The sequence below is a fragment of the Carassius auratus genome, chromosome 8, assembly GCF_003368295.1.
Source record: "Carassius auratus strain Wakin chromosome 8, ASM336829v1, whole genome shotgun sequence".
Taxonomy (NCBI): Eukaryota; Metazoa; Chordata; class Actinopteri; order Cypriniformes; family Cyprinidae; genus Carassius; species Carassius auratus.
Genome location: NC_039250.1, coordinates 13898128 through 13920398, shown reverse-complemented (window position 1 = coordinate 13920398; position 22271 = coordinate 13898128). Strand labels below are relative to the sequence as shown.

Sequence of the window (22271 nt, the reverse complement as noted above, 5' to 3'; positions counted from 1 at the left end):
TCCACTGATAGTCAGAAAGGTTTTTTTATTTGAAGCGGAAAAGGTAAAGAGAGGCAACCCTACAAACACAATGTGAGGATTCATGATCCATTTGCCTAATTTAATCCACAAATGTTTCACATCGTTTGCTCTGATACTCCTTTCTCTTGCATTCAAAGCAAACAACAGTGTATCTGAGCATGATCAAAACATCTCTCACCCGAAAACACACAGTACAGTCAAAATGAAACATGCAACCCTGAACACGAACAAGTGCGTGCAAACCCTCCACTCAGTCCGCATACGGTTTAAGGTGAAAATAAACATATTTACACACAAATAGCATCATTTCTTAGATATCCCTTATTTAATACAAAGCATATGGCAAATAAACTATGCAGAGGTCTAAATGTGTGCTTCTGTTTGGATGGAGGAATTGTTGTGGATAATGTCTTTTTATAAAGGGAGAAATATACATCAAACTAAGAATCACTTCCAAGTAATCATTAAACCCTTCATTAACAACTGCAAACTGAAATCAGTCAAGTTGTTTGCGACTATTTACACACAAACACACCAAGGAAACCAGTCCTGTGTGCATTAGCACTGATGATTCCCACTTGATCCATCTCACCATTCGAGTCTCGGAATGGAAAAGCGCTACAAAATTTTGCGAAAAAAAAAAAAAAAAAACCTATTTAAGGTAAACCCAAGTTAAATGTCTATTGAAAAACAAGCAGTTTTCAAAGCATAAAACAACATGTGGAACAGGCTGGTAAATGTAGAAATTCAACTGTATAGAAATACCACGCTCTAACAGAGACGCCCCCTTCCAAATCCATTAGATCAAAGCTTATAGTCTCTATTCAAGGGGTATATAATAACTGGAGAAGAGGACACAATTGCGGCAGGTCCCAAAGCTGCAAGTGACATTACGCCTAGCACTCGATTTGGCTCCCATTGGACAACGTAGCAATGACATCAGCATCTTCTCCTCTCTATGCTCGCAGCCAATCAGAGGAGTTGGAGGTGGCGTCAGGAGGGCGGCTGCTTGGGCGTCTCAGTGGTTTGGGGACACAACGGATCGATAGTTATTGCCGGGGCCCTGGTATCTTTCTCTGGCATGTTTCTCGCAGTACATTTTGTCCTCCACCCAGAAGTGGCCGCGCATCTTTAGGTTGAGCCCGCATTCTGTACAGGTGTAGCACGCTGGGTGACGGAAGCGATCGTCTGTGATCCTCACGGCCTGATTGCTGACAGAGGAAGGAGAATTAAAACTGTTAATGTCACTGAACACAACAGCTGTTTCATGACCTAGTGAGCTACTCTATCTTCTAAAGGCTGGAATACACTACTATTTTATTTTTTTAACTGAGGGTGCTATTGATTCCATTTGACTGTGTTTAGCACCCCCTAGAACCCCTGTAGAACCGGTCCTGTGTCTCTGCTTAAGCTGTGGAGTTGTGTTCAGGATCAACTTAAAAGCTTAGTGTAAAGTTTAATGTACGATGCTCAGTTTTTCTCTGTTATCACTTACAAAGATGACAAGTACTGTATATGATGCCTGATGTTTTCAGATCTCTGCAGGTTGTGTATTTCAGCCTTAAGGCAGCATCCTAACTGCAACAATCTGCAGTGACTGATCTGGAAAGCTTTATTCAGGTAGCAGCTTTGCATGCTACGAAAATAGCACTCAGCACACAATGCATGGAAGAACTGAAACATAACTGACTCCAATTATGACTGATGTAAGCTTTCTGCTAAGCTAACAACTGACTACTGTTAAAAAGGTTCTCCTAAAGCCCAAAATTATACTTTTCCATTTATATAGTGTGGTTTTAAGAAAAAGTAGCAAACCCTTTTAGCTGCTATGGACTTAATTTATTGATTTACTATAATGTCCTACTGTAGCCAAACTCACAGTAGACTTGCCTAAAGGTGTAAAATGATTGTGGCTACAAGGGATGAAGCTAAAACAGAAACTAATAAATTACATTTTCTACCTGTTAGGTTGTGTTTTATTAACGTCAGCACCTATCCCTGACAATAATGCAAAAACAGTAATTATTGCTGTATAGAGAGACAAAAATTACAATATTTCGATGTGTGAATCTGTATACCATCTAGCCTTAACGATGTGGAATAAAAAAGTAAAAAGATTCCTAGCTGCATTGGTATGGAAGTCCATTTCCGTCACTGAAAAAAAGAAAAGAAAAAAAAAAACAGATTTTTTTTCTCAGAAGTATGAGATATGAACTTACAATTGTGAGTTATAAAGTCAGAATTGCGAGATTGTAAATTCATAGTTCTGACTTTTTTTTTCTGAGAAAAAGTCATCAGAAATGCGAGATACAAACTCACATTTGAGAAAAAAAGTATTTAAAAGTTTTATTCCGCAATTGCAAGTTTGTATCATACAATTCTGAGAAAAAAAGTAAGAATTGTGAGATGTAAACTCATAGTTGTGAGAAAGAAAGTCAGAACTGACAGAAGTCGCAATTAACTTTTTTATTTCTTATTCAGTGGCGGAAAATGGCTTCCATAACAATGAAGCAACTGTTCATCGGGAACTTAAATCACAAAACATTATAATCAATAGATATTTATGTTAGCATGTTGCTAAGCTAACAAGATATTTGTTCTTAAGCACAGAAACATAGTACACAAATTTTAGGTACACGAGCAATTCTCTTGTTGGAGAGCATCTAAGGTTCCTTAAAATGCTGTCTATGTAGACAGTTGAAGACAGTTGGTTTTGAAACAGCTGGTTTGGTGAAGGATTTGTCACAATAGACACACCCCTAAGTGTTTATCTCACCTAATGAAGGTGTTGATGTGTAATTCTCACAGGGTAATAGAATACGAATGAATACCCACTGAGATGATTTCATCTCAATAGTACTCAATCATCAACTTAAATGAATGCAAGAGATGATGAGACAACTCTTCCTTAAAGGCTAAACAACACTTTCATCAAGTTACCGGCTCATTAACTTCTTATGCAATCCCAGCATGCCTGTGCAGAGACAGGGATTCGGGCGTTTTTTCTTACACAATACTGGAGCCGCATTTTTCACAGGTGTGGTATTTCTGCCCACTAGAAACCGGGGACGTGGTCTTGGAGGGGCTTGGAGACAGCTTGCTTGGAAACCGGATGGTGGCCTCTGTGAAAACAAATAAAACCTTCAGCGCCTGGAGCAACATCCTTTTGCTTCCACCCCCACCCTCATCATCTGTCCACAGCACACCTTCACCTGTAGCAGTTTCTAATGGACGTTTAACGTCTCACCTTTCTCATCAGCCTCCAGCACCTCCTGCAGCATCTTGAAGGTGTTGGACTGGCGAGGAGCCGCACGGGATTCTTTGTTCTCCTGAATCATCTTGTACACCTCGGAGTCTCTGTCAAACCTCTGCATGGCAAAGTCCGAACTGAAAGAGAGGGAAATTTTAATTAATTTTATTAAAAACATATACCCACATTGGTGTAATATCAGTCCTGGCTTTATAGCAAAAAAGAGAGATATGATTACAAATGCCTTTAAGGCAAAACTAAAAAATACTTTGTGAAATGAGATGTTTGAATGGCATTATGCTCTCATGGCAACTTCTAATGTCATTATGGAGTATGTCTGCTATGCTATTTTGAGTATAAAGAGGCATTCTACATTAAAAATAGATTTCAAATAGCTGTAGACTAAGCCTTTCTACATTACTAGATAGCCAAGAGCTCTGTACTAACTTAAGTGAATAACCTAAAATGTGGATTTGAGTCATCCCAGCCTGGTAAATCTCAAAATTGATGATTTTCTATCATATGGAATATTAGTATTTTCCATTTTTTCTCTCCGTTGTTGTTCCCCTCGCTCCTCTGGTTAGCCCTACTCTGTCTGAACACAACAATTAGCAGACAGTACTTGTATGGAAAAGAAGCGATTGAAGAGAGCGGGGTTTTGAGAAACTTTAATAAGGTTAATGAGCTGATTAGAGTGCAGTTACAGTAGCCGTCCAGCGGGAGGTTAACAGCTGCATTTTTATGCACAGTCATAAACACAGAGCTTTCTCTCACACAAGCATCCTATTACTGCTTTACACCTATTGGGCCATTGCCATACAGCCTGAGGGGAAAATACAGGCATATGAGAGTAATTAACATTTTAACCTGCTCTTATAACTTTTAATAAACGAAGACAGACTCTTACTGTACATGATTGGATGTATAACAAATGACATGCAGTGCATTTAAATGTAGATCACAGTGAGGTGAGGCCTTTTCTTTTTGAGTGAAGATACTTGTTCAGAACTGACAAACCAACAATAATTATTTTATTCCTAAATGAAGGCATGCGGAACATATTACCAGATCCTTTCTGGCGCAGTGGCCTTGTGATAGCTTGCTGGTGTGGTTTGTTGCCAAAACACATGCCATCAGGACTTCTGCTGTGTACAAAGACCACGACATGCACTAAGAAATTATTAACTGATAGCCAAAGCTATCAAACAGAACTCTCGAGCTGATCTGCAGCGTAAAACATAGGGTGGAGAACGACACAATCAGAGATTGAGGGTTTGATTGAGTTTCTGGGTGTGGTTGTCACCAGAAACCCACATGACAGCATGCATGTCATATCACAGCTGACACGACTGTTTGAGTGTGTGCCGGACAAAAAGTGCATTTCTGTAACTCGTCCAAAACAGGAAAATAAAAAAGTTAGAAGCATTTGGAATAGCCATTACTGAAAAAAAGCATTCAAAGCCACTATAAATCTCCAAATAAATGGTATGTTCACTATCTGCACAAAGGCTGTTCAATGAGACAAGCTTCAAATTGAAACCAGACAGAGTTTGAGTTTCCCCTCAAAACTCTCCAGCACCTCTCAGTTCCCCCACAGGGCTGTCGTCCTCGATTCACGGGACCCAAAACAACATTTTTACGGGTGCGTCGCCTCCAACGAGACCAAAGAGTAGGATATCGAACAGGGGAGCATATTGGGCCCCTTGTGAAAGGACCTGGTTGTCCCCTCCTGCTGTAATGGATGTGCATGTTTATCCCTCCGTATACTGTAAATGTGCCATTTACTGAGGTGCAGTCTATATAAATTATCGAAACATGCATAGAAAGAACTTTCCATCCATCTTCAACCCCCCCTCACAGCTTAACTATGATTACAATGTTGCTAAACAGGCTTCAGATGGAGCCGTGAAAACAGTCGACACAGCATCATTACATTACAGCGCTGAGAACAGAGCGCAGTGCAGGGCTCACATTACAATATTTCCTCTCCCCCCATAACTAGCTTGTCATTGCTTGGTAAGTTCGAGGAAGATGCCTGAAAAGTTTGGACTTACCTCAAGAGCAAACAAAGACAAATTCCTATCCAACTAGTTCAACTCTTGTTGGAACAACAACAACAGAGCCTACGGTGACAACTGCACACACACACACATACACACTACAGCACACACACACACCTCTCTGTCGAGTCTTGACGAGACATAAGTAAGTTAAGCGTTTCAGTCTGAAAGGTGCGAGTTTAGCCTGCCTCGTATTGGTTGACAGCTGAAAAAGAGGCGTGGCTGGTCATTTTGGACATTTTCTTATTGGATGAGCAAGAAGGAGGTGGGGTCATGGGTGTGTAGAAGAGGGAAGAAGGGTGCAGATAATAGGAGCAGAAATGATATAATCCTTTTCTAGAAATCAAGACAACATGAAAAGGAAAAAGAAAAGAATGCCATGATATGACTCATTTAGACATCTGACATAAAGAGCCAAAATAAATCTGTTCTGAGAACTGCTCAAAGAACAGAATCTAAATGACATCACTTTACAGAATCTCACAGCTGTACAGAAATGTTCATGTAAAAATCTATCAGTGGAAGCAAAAAAATAAACTGTAGGGTTACATGCATTAATTCTGTGTCACTTATTAAAAAATGCATTAAAAAAAAAACAAGCAATTAATCATGTCACCAGAAATAAGTTTATGTCTGTCTGTTCTCTAGAACCACTTTTTGTAATGTTTATTCTATTATTTACTGGCCTGCATCAATAATGTCAAATCAAATAATGTGAATTGTTTCCATTTTGAGAATAAAATTACATGTAGTTTGCTTACCTGACATAGATATGCAATTCATTTTATTAGAAGTCATTTGATTAAAAATGCAGCAGCATCTATTCAAGACAAGTGTATATATACCTGCGTCGAGGAGAAATAGGCACCTCTCGTTCGATGGGGCTGTGTGGGGAGTATCGTCCAGGTGGAGTTGGAGTCCGACTGGACACGGAGTTACTGCGGAAATCCACAGAAGAGATCTCCTACAGAACACACAAAACACAACACATCAGTTTCAAAGAGAGAGAATAATGCAGTCTGTAGTGTTAGCTGCATCAACCCTAAGTGTGTGTGTGTGTGTGTGTCTGCGCAGATGTCTGAAAAATCCCAGGATCTTCCCACAGTCTCATACCCCACGCTGAGACACCTGCAGTTGCTTAGAGATGTCTGGGGTTGAGCAAACTTGTGTGTGTGTGAGCACAGTCCAAAGGCCAGAAATACTCCCACCCTTTCATTTTAATAATGGATATTACCAAGATATTTGGAGTGCAATGTGTAACCAGCATCAGAAAGTGGATTTCATCAAGAGAAGATCATTCAGCAGGACAAATGATCTAATAAAGAAACAGTAGGGGTTGAAAATACAATGCTAGTCTATTTTTAAGTGGCCAGCAATCAATCCAGATCTATATTCCACTGAAAAATCAACAGCTCACACCAGAACAGAAGGACAGTTTGAACATCAGGAAAGGCTTTTAAAATTGTGATGAGAGCCAAGCATGACAGAACTTTTCTTCTGTATTGTGACATATCCGAGAGTATACTTTGACACTTTTCATTCCTGTTATACCATTAAATTTAAATGATTTTTGGGAGGGATCAAAATACATGTTTCTAGCATTCACATTGTGTGTAAATGCAACTTAACTGTTTTTTTCACCCTCTCTAATCGATGCAACATGTGTAACCAATAGATTTGACTAGTGCTGTCAAACGATTAATCGTGATAAAAGTTTGTTTACATAACATATATAAGAATACAGTTTATATTTACATTATACAGTATTGTTCAAAATAATAGCAGTACAATGTGACTAACCAGAATAATCAAGGTTTTTAGTATATTTTTTATTGCTACGTGGCAAACAAGTTACCAGTAGGTTCAGTAGATTCTCAGAAAACAAATGAGACCCAGCATTCATGATATGCACGCTCTTAAGGCTGTGCAATTGGGCAATTAGTTGAAAGGGGTGTGTTCAAAAAAATAGCAGTGTCTACCTTTGACTGTACAAACTCAAAACTATTTTGTACAAACATTTTTTTTCTGGGATTTAGCAATCCTGTGAATCACTAAACTAATATTTAGTTGTATGACCACAGTTTTTTAAAACTGCTTGACATCTGTGTGGCATGGAGTCAACCAACTTGTGGCACCTCTCAGCTGTTATTCCACTCCATGATTCTTTAACAACATTCCACAATTCATTCACATTTCTTGGTTTTGCTTCAGAAACAGCATTTTTGATATCACCCCACAAGTTCTCAATTGGATTAAGGTCTGGAGATTGGGCTGGCCACTCCATAACATTAATTTTGTTGGTTTGGAACCAAGACTTTGCCCGTTTACTAGTGTGTTTTGGGTCATTGTCTTGTTGAAACAACCATTTCAAGGGCATGTCCTCTTCAGCATAGGGCAACATGACCTCTTCAAGTATTTTAACATATGCAAACTGATCCATGATCCCTGGTATGCGATAAATAGGCCCAACACCATAGTAGGAGAAACATGCCCATATCATGATGCTTGCACCTCCATGCTTCACTGTCTTCACTGTGTACTGTGGCTTGAATTCAGAGTTTGGGGGTCGTCTCACAAACTGCCTGTGGCCCTTGGACCCAAAAAGAACAATTTTACTTTCATCAGTCCACAAAATGTTCCTCCATTTCTCTTTAGGCCAGTTGATGTGTTCTTTGGCAAATTGTAACCTCTTCTGCACATGCCTTTTTTTTTAACAGAGGGACTTTGCGGGGGATTCTTGAAAATAGATTAGCTTCACACAGACATCTTCTAACTGTCACAGTACTTACAGGTAACTCCAGACTGTCTTTGATCATCCTGGAGGTGATCATTGGCTGAGCCTTTGCCATTCTGGTTATTCTTCTATCCATTTTGATGGTTGTCTTCCGTTTTCTTCCACGTCTCTCTGGTTTTGCTCTCCATTTTAAGGCATTGGAGATCATTTTAGCTGAACAGCCTATCATTTTTTGCACCTCTTTATAGGTTTTCCCCTCTCTAATCAACTTTTTAATCAAAGTACACTGTTCTTCTGAACAATGTCTTGAATGACCCATTTTCCTCAGCTTTCAAATGCATGTTCAACAAGTGTTGGCTTCATCCTTAAATAGGGGCCACCTGATTCACACCTGTTTCTTCACAAAATTGATGACCTCAGTGATTGAATGCCACACTGCTATTTTTTTGAACACACCCCTTTCAACTAATTCAACTAATTGCCCAATTGCACAGCCTTAAGAGCGTGCATATCATGAATGCTGGGTCTTGTTTGTTTTCTGAGAATCTACTGAACCTACTGGTAACTTGTTTGCCACGTAGCAATAAAAAAATATACGAAAAACCTTGATTATTCTGGTTAGTCACACTGTACTGCTATTATTTTGAACAATACTGTATTTACATGTATGCATTTAGCAGACACCTTTATCCAAAGCGACTTAGTGCATTCAGGCTATAAATCTTTATTTTTTTATTTTTTCCAGTATGTGTGTTCCCTGGGAATCGAACCCACAACCTTTTGCACTGCTAACGCATTTATTTATTAATGTATATATAAATACACACAGAAATACATTCAGATCTGAGAGACTTTGTACAGACAAATTCCCCATTGGTTCCCTCATGTAACATGTTCTTATACACTTTTAAATGACTTCCAAAAATAATACATGTGGACAAAGACAACCGGGAGGAAGAAGTGATTGTCAGATGCTTAGACTATGAGACACACTCCCAGCACCTCATGGCTTTCCTCATACATCAGTACGAAACTAGATGAAAAAATGATTCCTAATTCTAACTAAAGCTGGAAGTATGCAGACCTGTCATCATCTCAGCTGCTCGGAGTGTCCGGATTATCTTTGACTGTGATCTCAGCTGGATTCTTGGCCACAGAGAGCCCGAATACAATCGATTTCACATTCATTCTACATTTACATGAGCAGCAGCTGTGCGGAGAGTGTTTCGTGCCGGTCTTGGGAGTTCCTGATGGCCGTGCATATCTGCTGGAGCTGCTGGGAAAGAGATGAGAGTGATGGAGAAGGCATGCTAACAGATGTTTGGCCCTAATGCTGATGAATGGTGTCCTGGGCAGCACTTCTGACACCAGCCGAACTAAATAGAGGAGTCTGTTCCCAGGCCAGGTCCTAACGACAACTTCCATCTGGGGCTTTTTGGCTCCAATCAATCAAATTTCACAAAAGTGCAGCCAAGAGCATTTCCGCCCACTTGAAGCAATTATCAGCTGCTGTGATGATCAGTTTCACTGCTGGAAAAATGTGGCCAGTAAACACTAGAGCAAACTCAACTCTACAAATTAATAAACAAAAGTTTCCTAAACACATGGAGTGGGGCAAGCTGTGCCACTTTCTGTCAGCTCTTGTTTAGGCATGGGGAACGTTATATTTGAAATGAAAAAATATAAATAAAAAAATAGAGGGATAGAAAAAAAATCAATTTATTTGGATTTCCATATGCAGTCAGAAAAAGAGCATTATATTTCTGTGAAACAATTTGTGTAATGAAATATTTGTAATTAATATTGTTTATAATGAATGCCACTATAATGTATGTTTTATATTTTTCTTTTTTTGTTCTGTATACCATTAAACTTTAATTTGTTGTTAAGCGAGGGGGGAAAATGTGTTTATTGCATTTGTAATGTAACTAAAATGTTTGTTTTTTTTTCTCCTTCAACAATGCAATTTTGACCTGGTACGACTTTGTTCTACTGTACTTTCGAGAAATATTTCCTCTAATTATGTTAATAAAAAATAAAATTCATTAAAAATGACTGCACAAAATAAAAGATGTGTCTTTTTTATATGTCTTTAAATGTGTTTATTTTAAGCTATGTAGTGATTATTAACCAAATTAGTTTTTACAACAAGGACATATTTTTAAAAACTCCATAAAAAAATACCAGGTTTATATAACAATGAAAAAAACTGCCAACTAGTTGTATATGATGAGCCCTTTCTGCATGTGTTAATATGCCAAACTGTGTATCCCTTACTTCTTTTACAAGTGAGGGAAGGAGGGAAGAATGCAGGCAGAGAGGTGTATATTAAGCATCCGGCCACTAGAGAGAGACATACACACACTAAACCTCAGTCTTATGAAGGAGAGCACAATGCTGACATCCTTTGACACGGTTATGGTTTTTATGAGTAATGCACTCATCGCTCTCAACTTTTTTCTATTGCAAAATATGGATCAGTTTATTTGGATAACTTGTAAGAAGGAAAGTGCACTTTTCCCTCGATCCAAACAAAAGTTTCCTGTAGTCTAAACTTGTGCTGGATGGCAGTGATGGCATCCAGGCTTTCAAAAGAACTTCATGGAAAAGTTCACAAGTTCTTGCGTTTGTATATCCATAGTTTCACATTGTTTTGATTTCTACTCAGGATTTTATCATTGTAACCATTTTCTAGTGACTTCATTCATTTCAATGCTCATAAGTCTTAATTGGTCCAAGGAGACACAGCAAGCAAACAGGTGTATTTATTTATTTATGTATTTTCAATGATTAAACTTACACTCTTTACCAGGTAGATAATAAAACAGATTTGCATTGAAGTTGGGACTTGAACCACATCTAGTGCAACTGCCGAGATCACAGAAACATGTTAAATGAGTTCATATTCTAACATCACGTCTTAACTCTCAGTGTTATTGCCCATCAACCCTATCTGTTTGTTTCTTCCTTGTTACATAATTTCCAATCCGTCATCTGTGAGCCATTAGGTTAACCATATTCAACTGACCAAATCTACCCTAAATCAAATGATTCAGTCTACTTGAAATCAAGCAAATCAATGTTGCCCTTCTTAACACAAACTGACAAGCCTGGCATTTAGAAAGGGAGTTTCCCCTCACACACACCCAGGCACAAATCTCTGGCCATGGACAGTGCCAAGGGCTTCTTTCTCCATCAAAAACCGGCACAGGCCAAGGGTAAACTAGTCCAGTGTGTTGATGTAGGACTGCCACGAGGAAATGGACAAACAATTTAAAACTCAAGTAAAAAAAATAAAATTAAATTAAGTGGCGTTCAGATTCCCATGGCAAAACACATCACCATGATTCTGGATGAGTTGCCAGGGTGTTACTGTGCTGTTGTCAAGCTGTTATGAATGGGTTTGTACCATGTTGCCACAACATATGTGGAAGGTTTTAAGACCGTTCACTCTGATGCCTAGACATGGCTCTTCTTCAGTGTACACCGTTTCTCTCCCCATTCTGGCATCTGCCAAATCATACATTTAAGTTTAATAATTTTTTTTTTAAAAAAAGTAAAAAAAAATATGTAGCACACTTGTTAACAACATGCATTTTTAGATACCGTTCATGTATGTAGTGAAACAACGTGAAACAAGTTACTTAGAGGTTCGAAAATAACAAACAAATCCAAGTGACAAATGTAAAATAAAGCTTAAATGATGAAAAAAATGAACTGTAAAAGGTATTAAAGAGCACAATTTATACAAACACAATCGTATATAAAACCAGACTAACAAATCAACAGTCAAAACAAATCAACAGTCGAATCTGTCTCACCACAACTTCACAATGAACAAATTATTACTGCACTTCTCACAATAAAATAAATAATTTCCAATGTTGTGTTCTGCATGTTTAGGCTGTCGGTCAAAATACAATTTGAAATCCAAAGTTCTGTCACTCAATCTGATATAATGGCATCATCACATGTCACAGCTGACTGATGTTTTTAACTTTAAAACATACAAATCCTGTACGTAGCACTGGGGAGAGGGTGCAATCAAGCTTCGGTTTGGATCGAGCAACTGAATCAAGTGTGAAAACACCCTAAAACAGTGAACCTCAAATATATTGCTAAATGGTTACAAAAACAGTCCATGTCAAGGTCCAGCGAACGCGGTCAAAATCCAGTGATGGGACACTTCACACTTGTCCGCCATCATTGACTGATGGAGGAAAGCTGAAAAACTTCAAAGGCCTTAGGTAGATGTAGATGACAAGATTACCCCCCAAACAGTGTTAGACACAAATGAGCCGCTCAGGGCCTACAGCACTAACTCATTGAGCTGGCAAAACTTCTAGACGCAGTACCCATCAACAGCACACAGTTAAGATCTAGACAAGCTCGCCAGGAATGCTGTCGAACCCAAACAAGAGCATAATGGGAGAAACAAACAGTCTCAGACATGGGGGCTAAAGGAAGAGACCGTAAATGGCTTCTGCTATTCCATTAATTGACTTGAAATCGACCTTGACTGTCCGGTGACCAATGAAACGCAGTGTAAATCCAAACAGGTCAATCACTTTTGTGCTTGACCATTTATAGTGTTGAAGTGTTGTTTTACTGGGGAAGGGATGCATTCCCTTCTTGCCCTCTGTGTGTGTGTGTGTGTGTGTGTAAACTGTGTTTGTGTTGGACTGAGATTATGAGAAGGAAAGGAAAGAAAAGTTAATGTGCAATCACATGCTTTTCCTCAACGCCCAAACACACACATACTCCAGTCTTTCCTCTGGCTGGCACAGGTCACTACGGCTGATTAGCTTTCATCTGTACCGTAATCAAGACCTCTAAACATCCTGGGACAGCACTTCACATACACAAACGCTATCAACAAGACCACTTTGGATTTAAAAGTGCTGAACGCACAGATTGGCTGCTTGTGATGACTCAAAATGGTGATGATTAGCTCATGAATATTAATAAGGTCATGAAAAGATACTTTTACAAATTAAAACTTTCCAAAAATCATGTAGAGAACAATGGGAACCTATAAGCCTTTGCGTTTTTTTTTTTCCTTAGGTGAAGAACGTCAATTTGTGTGATTTTACATTTTGTTTTTTTTCCCTAAATGTCTAATACCATGTTACCACAGTAATCAATGCAGTGGCGGCTCCAGACAATTTTGATTGGGGGGGCAATGGGGGGTCCTGGTCTTTTCAAGGGGGGTCTCATGAAAACCAACAAAAAATACATTGGACATGGCTAATAACTGCTTATTACTGCTATTCAACAACAAAAACACCTTTGCAATGTAAACAAATGACAGGCTACATTTGTTATTCATATCCTTCACACTTCACTTTCATGTCAGGTATATTATGCATTATTATTGACATTGATATTTTTACATTTATTTCCAGATAGATATTATTGAGTTTACAGGCTAAAGTGGTCTTGCTGTTGTAAACACTGTTGCTATTGTAGAAAAAATATTTGCATCACATTTAAATTATAATTATATTTTAATTCATTTCTGAATTGTTTTTATTTTTATAATGATAATTCAGAGAATGAGAAAATCTGAATAAGCCTTACCAGTGTTGTGATAATTATTTTTACATGTTAAAAATAAATAAGTACTGTAATATAATAAAAGTTTATTCAAATAACATAAAAAAGACCAGACCCCTCGATGCCTGTGAAACTTTTCTCCCTCAAACAGCACGCTAGTGTTACTTCTACACTACAGGCTACACACAGCAATATAAACAACATATCTGCATGTTCTCTCACACCACATCGTTCTAGTAAAATAATAATAAGTAAATAAACACCAAAATCACTTCGCTGAGAATGAAACACCACTTACCAGCTGCCACGATGTTGAAATATCCTCTAGCAATTAAAAAATGCGCGTGCAGCATGAGGAATCTTCCCGGTTGGATGAGGTCACAGTCATCATGTTGGTCATCTTATTTACGGCTAAATTATTATTAATAAATTGTACTAATATTATGATTGGGTATGGGCAGGCATTCACAAAAGTTTATGTTATTACAAAAAAAATGCGAGGAAATTTTGCTTTTGACAAAAGGGCACTTAAGGGGCAAAGGAGCAGGTGCTCAAGTGAACCGGTTCTTTCGGACAATTCGATCAAATAAACCAGTTGAGAAAAAAAATGGTTCACCGGTTCTTTTGCGCTCGATGTAATGCTGTCATTGGCGATGATTGCCCTTCATTCAAGCCTTTGGTTTACCCGCGCTTATAACATTAGCAAAGAATCAGTTCAGAATCATTTACCAAAAGAATCAGTTCGGTTCAGATGCGCTCTGTGTCAGTCTGCTTCACACTGAATCACACATGCGCAGTTATCATCAGCTCATCGGTTCTCGAATCGGACGCGTCCGACAGAAACGGTTCTCGGTTCAGTGTATGAATAAATGTCGAAATAATTATTATTTATTATTGTTCTGCGTAGTTTGAAGAGAAACATTTTTGGATCTTTATCCCGAATATATATATATATATATATATATATATATATTTTAATCAGGAAGAGGCTGGGGGGTCAAATGGGGGGTCAAGGCATTTTTTGGCAGGGTCTTGAGACCCCCCAAGACCCCCCCTGGCGCCGCCGGTGAATCAATGTCTTAAATGTACAAAAATAGCCATATACCTAAAAATCTCTGTGGTAACTTAAGTGTTTTGATGAAAACTATGGTTGCCATACCAATTTCTTCTTGTTAATTTAAAGAACATGTAGGCATGAAAGTTACATTTTTTCTTTTTTTCTTTTTTTTTTAATAATGCAATTTTGATAAATACAGAAATTTAACAGTATTCACATCAGGGGCAGCAAAGGAGGCAGTGTCTCCTTTAAAAATTGGAGTAAAAAAATTGTAGTGTGAAAAAATAACAGATTTTATAAAGTGTATAAATCACTTATTTTTCTAAAGAACCAGGAACACCAGGTAAAGTTACAGCAGGAGTTGGTGTCTGACTTTCCTCCCCTGAGCCCTGAGTTTTAACAGACGCCTTACTTTACGGGTGGGGGGGGGGGTTGGCTGTAATTGAGAATGAATGGGGGAAAGTCACAAGAGAGGAGCCAATTTCTCCATTGCAATATGACTGGTTATGATCGGCTGTGACCGGTCTGTGCGATAAATCCCATGCATTTGTGTGCATTCAGGAATCAGTCTGAGTGAACAATATAATGGTGATACTGGGAAAATGTATATAAAAAAAAGTAAAAACACTGTTTGGTTACATCAAAATAAGAGTTTACCCTGAAAACATGACCTATGATTTTAGTGAGTAATCAGCTTGGGAGAATTTACAGTAAATCTCTGTGTCTGTGATAAACTTTGATAAATGATCAATAAATAAAAAGGATGAATATTAAAAACAACACCCGAATAGAAGTTAATACTGAATATAAGTTATAAAAATTATAATTATTATCATTATTATTATTATTATTATTATTATTATTATTATTATTAATAATAATAATTTAATAATTGTGACTGCCTTGAGTTATTTTGGAATAAATGTAAAAAGCTTAAACTTGAGATTGATACTTGGCTTTCATAAATAAAATATAGATTATATTGTTAATGTAAAATAAAAATAGCATAAAAATAAAAAATAAAATAATAATAAAATAGCATAGAATTTATCTCTCTCTTTCTGATAAGTAATGTTTAACAAAGAAAATATGACAGGGACATGTATTTATATTTGATTTAAAAAAAATGGCTCATTTCAAAACACCTCTGATTTACATTGCATTTTCAAACTGAATTCATTATTTATTTTTTGGTATTTCTTTTGTCTATTTATTTCATAAATCATTTCAGGCTGTTCCAGCTAATGTGCCTGAGAATTGTAGGGAACAAAAGGACAGGATCTTTTTGTAGCTGAAAGCTGGAACTGACTTACATGCAGATGCTATATTGAGCTTTTCAAGTTCTCATTCATTTTTCTGTGAGTGGTCCATCTCCCCCTTTTTATACAGTCTCTGCTATTTCCATTCAAAAATGTGATGGTTTCATTACCCAAAGCTACTCACCATATTAGTGTTTGTTATAGTGACGTGCCATGCGTTTGTTTAGGATAATAATGTCAAAAAACCACACTCATGGTGCCAGGGATTTTGATTTACCACCCTTGCGACACACTCATGAGCATGGTGACTCCCTCCCACACGCAAGCCATAACAATTCAGTTTGGGGCTTCCCACCGCATGATTCATTTTGGTGTGGTGCATATGGCATGACTATGTATCAGAGGACGCAGTGGAACACTGAGCACTGTGAGTTTGGGCACCAGGGTCCAATGCACTCACTGCAGCCAAACCTTCAGCAGAGCTTTGTGAAGATGTAAAGAGATCTGTCTAAGAAGTGAAGATCTCTTGCTGTGATCATGCTTTGTAGATGTAGTCAGCATTTTTCAATTTGAAATACTGAATGGTTTGATTGAAGCAATGCATGGTGGGCGTTTCAAAAGCTCTTAAGAACCTGTGGGGGGGGTTGAACCTACAGATCTTTAACCCTAAGCTGCATCACACTGATCTGAAAAACATTCAAATGAGGAAAACAAGGCCTTTGAGAGCATGACATCACCACCGGCTGCAAGTAACATTCGTTTACCTCCGGGAAAGATCACCACAAGATGAATGGAGAAACAGATCCTGATATAAAGAGGATTTCAGTGTTTATTAATCAGTGCTTGCTGTGGGTATCCTCTACTGACAATGATTAGCAGGGAAAAAATCTCTTCATAAATCACTGGTCAAAACAGACGGGAAAATGGGAGCTTTGAGATTTCCTGGTAATTTCATTGATCCACCTCTTCTGGAAATGTATTATATATGCATGTGTCCTCAGATCATCCTGATGTAACGGAGTTTTATTAAGCATGTGAAATGTTTTTATAAAATATACATTAGTAAAAAAGAGATCAAATCTCTAGTCACTTTCAAAATATTGAGAGCCACTAAGCTAGATGATAAATGCCAAATAAATTGGACCAGTGGCATAGAATGGAAAAAGTAGGCTTTCCAGAAAATTCAAAAATAGGATGCAGTATGAGTCCATACACCCTGCTGTCTCCTTGAACTAATTTAGACCATCATCAACAGGCAGATACAAAACATGTGACTGTGATCTCATTCAGATGTGTATGATTTGCATGTGAGAGTGATGCAGACACGCACATTTACTAAAAGTACATCAGATGCAGACGTTCAGCATGTGTAGACAAACACTTATTTGGTGGACCTCTTTAATGAAACAGGCCCCTGAAGACCCTGATTAGCTGGATCAGGTGTGTTTGATTAGGGTTGGAGGAGCAAAACTCTGCAGAACTGTGGCCCTCCAGGAATTGAGTTTGAGACCAATGGTTTATGGTGTGGTGGGCCGCTCTGTGCCAAAAAGTGCAGGGCCACTTTTTAGCTCCAGTCACTGTAAATCTCTACATTTCGGGGGGTAGAAAACCGCCATTTGGAAGCAAAAAAACATTTTAAAATCACAAATAGCTAGAAAATTCATGAAGATAAAAAAGAAAAAATGAATTTATTGGAATTATGTATATTATATGTTATGTGGAATTTTATTATCAGCAAGGGTTTTATTTAATTAAAATATTGGGTCTCCTGGTTTCTGTAAATAAATAAAAAACAAAGTTGTAAATGAATAGCTTTGTCATTAAAGCAGAAGTACCAGAAATATCATTGGAGTTCTTTAAATATATAGTCTTGGACTGAGGGCCCTTGGAGTCAAAAAGGTTAAGGGGTTTTGGTTCAAGCAAAGTGCAGACCTGGACCAATTTTAACCAGAGTAAAATGTGACAGATACCATGTTGAACATTAGGTGTTAAATGAAGCGCAGGGTTCAAAACGCTCCAAACACCACTCCGTAAGCTAAGTTTTTCCGTAATGTGAAGCTTGTTTTACAGTCTACACATTCAGAAATAAATACTGCCAGCAGACTAAAGCGTCCTGCTGTAAACGAGGTGAACCGGGACGTTTGCGTTTGTGTGGGCAGAAACTATGTTAACGGAAAATCGCAAGGCAAAGGCAACTCCTCTGAGAATGCCACAAGGAATTCAGGTTGTTCATGTGCACACGGTGGTCGTAACCAACGCTACCTAATAAAGTAGCCTCCGAGTGCATAGCATGCTGGACAATACGAGCACACACTTCTGTTCTAATGAAGAGTGTGAAAGCGGTCCAACTGTAGCTGGGAATCAAACTCATTAGGCATCTGCTATTCATTAAGACCTTGTTAAAGCTGTGAACCTCATCATGAAGATTATTACAGCCCCAAACCCCCATCTCACATTTGAATCTAGCCCCACAAAGCGGTAAACTGAGGGACAAAAACAGTCGCCACAGTCACCACTACATAACATGTTTGACTGTCCTCTCAAATGAGAAGTTAATCTTTTTTCCAGCCATTTTTCTTGTTTTAGACTCATGTGTGAAATGCTTCACAAGCAAGTGATAGAAGCTTGAAGCATGTTAAATGTCAGTTTAGTGTCATGGCATGTACATTAAAGTGTGTACATTCAGAACAGAGGGACCTAAATGGTCCTGAAGGTTGAAATGATACACATTTTGTATGATATAAATGCTAATTCACCATTATCCCAGAGAAAAGAGGGCATGCGTCCAAACAGAGGCATGATCTGATGTGTGGTCTACTACAGCATGAAGGATGAGGAGGAAAGAAAAGACTGAAGAAAAACATCAAGTCATTGAATTAAAGCTGGAAGTCTGGCCTGGCGGCTGAGAGAGGCTCTGTATCACTCATGCTAATAGAGATAATCAGCTCCATCTAAACAGCCCTGCTGCCTGACAGAGAAGATGGAGTTTATGGAGTAATTAGTGAGCTTTATAAACCACTGCTTGATAGGAGCCACCTGGATGAACCGTGTCCCCTGTTCTCTGGACTCAGTATAACTGGGCCTGTATGGGTTAACGTCACAAATCCTTTTTTTTTTTTTTTTAAACAATGAACATTTTTCCTTGTTTTCTTCAATTCTGATTAAGCGTTATTAATGATGTCTATTGTCATTATAATCACTTTATTGTCACTCTTACTGAAGATGGCCTGTTCTTGTTGGTCACTCCCTGAGACAACTGCTTGTGCATTACAAGTTCACTTTTATGATTTTATTTTTTTATAAATCTCTGGCTAAATGTGTTTGGTCATCCCATCCTCTCAAGTGAAATAAGTGCAATTTATACTATTGTGGAAATGACATTTGAAACATTATTTTTTTTTTATTAAAATTCAATCTCTTTTTTCATAATTAGACAAAAATACAACTTCACTGTGGGAAAATATACCTTATTTTCTAAGTTTTAGGGGTTCCCACAGTGTAAAAAAAAAAAAAAAAAAAAAAAAACATTTAAAAGGCGTAAAATGTTCTCAAATATTCTTTGTTTTATTTATAAGATTTTTTATTATTATTATTATTATTATTATTATTATTTTCCATTTATGAGTGAAAACTTTCAAAGCCAGTTTTTATTTTCTAATGTAGTTCAGTGCACAAGACTTTCAAAGTGTAGATGGATGTGTTGGATGTGCACACTATCTAGTGGGCCAAGTGTTGTCTGTATGGACACGTACTGTATGTTCTGTGGCAACATTTTAGACTGTTCTTACGCAAGAAATTATGTAATGCAGACTGTCTGTAAACCATCATATATACGTTTGGCTTTATAAATGACACACGATTTAAAAAAGTGCCTTAAGGTGAGGCCTGATGTCTTCCCAGAAAAAGAAGAAAGAGGACTTAAACAACCCAAGCGAATGTCAGTGATTTTAATAAAAAATTTTGGTGATGTGCTGATTGAATAATATTTCAAGTCTGATGTGAGCAAGAACTAGATTCTTGGTTACCTTGACATTGACGATGTTACACACCATTCAGGGATATTCAGTAAAAAGGCAATAAAAATCAGCAGGTTCCATATCTGTACAGGCAAAAGCTGCCTCATAAACCCTGGCAGGTTTGGGTCTTTTAAGATCAGTTGCCATGGAACAGTACGGTGACTGCGATATGGAGATAAACCTCTATAATTATCAATAGCAACCAACTAATAATATCTAACACACTTTCCAAGAAGTGAGAAAATGGAAGAGAGGTGGGACGGCAAGACAATGATTTTAGTCTGTGCCCCGAAAGAGCAAATCTTAAATCTTCCTCGAGGAGCAGTCTAAGAAAGAGAGGAAGCTGACGGGAAAGAGACTTGTTTTGAGGCTGGAACAGCAACTGATGGGCCATGTGCTGCAGGCCAAGCCTTTATTTGTGTTCTGAGGCAGAGACCGCAAGAGAGCCACACCCCCGAGTGAGTGAACTCACACGCAAGCACGGCGGATGATCTGCCATCACCAAGCACTAAACAGAGGAGAACCCACATTCATAAGAGCAGGGCCGCTCCACCCAGCTCAACTCATTGAGAGAGGGGGGAAGAAAAGAGAGATCAAACTAAATGAGCATGACATCAATGTAGAAGTGACATTTTATTTAAAAATAATGTAAAATACTAAATAAAACAAAGCATTCACAGACATTAAAGACTATAAACACTTACTTTAGCTCCCCTCACTCAGCAACAAGCATGCAATATGCAGATAAAGTCCCCTTTCTAATAATTATTGGCATATATGGTCCCATGAAGAACCCAAAACATCCATGGAAGACTAAAGGTTCTTTACAGTGAAAAAAGTTTCTTTAGATATTAAAATGTTCTTTACACTAAAGGCGGTTTAGTTCAAGACAGCAGACAAAAACAGTTAATCTAATCACCAAACATTCAAAAGTTCACTTCAATAATGAACAAAGTTGCACTGACACGTTATAAGGCATTTTCTCCGGATAACCCAAAAAGAATTTAAATTACACTTTCAGTTTTGGTGTGGAACCCCTTAAGTAAAAGTAAGAAAGGTTCTTTGGGCAGCCAAAAATGGTTTTTCTATGGCATCGCTGTGACAATTCCCTTTTGGAAGCTTTATTTTTAAGAGTGTAAAGAACCTAATGATTCCATGGATGTTAAAGGTTCTTTACAGAACAATGACAATACAAGACCCTTTATTTTTAAGATTGCAAGTACTGGCTCTGATCTTAAGAATATCACTGATGCATATGTATTTAAACGGATACCAAGATTAGACCACTTTAGTCAAGTTCTTTATGCAGTAGATTACATTGGTTCTATTTCTGAACATAGCTTCATCAGTTTTTAACCACATTAAATTAGCTTGCAGCTTGGAAAGTAGTTTGAAAGCATCTTACTAAACTGCAGTTCATGCACAGGTACCAGCTTGCTGTATTGCTTATTTATATCTGAACCCTACAGCCCTTTCACAGGATGAGGCCAGCCACTATGGCAACCCTCAGCAACCACAAAACGGTCGTCACAGGCAACCCAGCTTGGCGATCGTGCACTAATAGCAATGGAGGAGGGAGTGATCCGTTGCCAAAGCCACTCTTCGGTTTGGCTGCACATCCCTCTCCCAAGAGCAGCACAATCAGCATGGGCATATCCTAATAGACTGAACACGCTTCTCTCCTCCCACTGTTTTCCTCCTCAATGTGTGTGTGCAGTAAACATCAATATTCCCAAATGACAGCTCGAGGAAGATGAGGAAAAGTGTTAGGCTGAGGAGTGAAGGTCCAAAGTACTTGACATACCAGCCAACAATTTATTGATCGTATGCTTTATATTTTACACAAACACGGTAAAATGTGGTCCAAATGACAACTAGTCACTAGATTTGTCAGTGTTTACAAGGTTTGTGACACTTCCTCTAATTCTATACTAGAAAGCAAACTTGATAACCTTAAGTACAACTGTCTGCTCTGCTTGTTCTCACAGTTACTGTATGATTTAAGGTTAACCCCAAAATGTTATATAAGTTGCAAAAGTTGACCAAACTTTCAAAACCTAGTAAGCTAAACTAAATCACTTCACTGTTTAGAAGTAAAATAAGCCTTTTCACCATTTACAAAACATCAGCATTACTACAACAGCAGGCTTGTTACAAGCATTCATATTTGGTATGTGAGCATGCACTAAATTTGATAATTTAGAATTAATCTAATCTGATTTCAGATTCTATGAGTTGTGTTTACAGTACATGAACCCTAAACTTTCAATTAGGGCTGTCATGATTCCACAATTCAACTGAAGTACTCGATTAAAAAA

The 22271-nt window shown here is 38.0% G+C and overlaps 1 protein-coding gene across 2 annotated transcripts in view; it reads right to left on the bottom strand.

Moving 5' to 3' along the window:
* LOC113107364 (PDZ and LIM domain protein 2-like) overlaps window positions 1-22271 on the bottom strand; it is a 62162-nt gene continuing 39891 nt past the window's right edge. For both annotated transcript variants that reach the window (XM_026269815.1, XM_026269816.1), the window contains exons 7-10: window positions 6177-6295; window positions 3269-3408; window positions 3032-3143; window positions 1-1232 (exon numbers count right to left, since the gene is read on the bottom strand). In XM_026269815.1, coding sequence (XP_026125600.1) covers window positions 1040-1232; window positions 3032-3143; window positions 3269-3408; window positions 6177-6295 — 564 coding nt within the window. In that variant the 3' untranslated portion in view covers window positions 1-1039. The remainder of the gene's footprint in view (window positions 1233-3031; window positions 3144-3268; window positions 3409-6176; window positions 6296-22271) is intronic.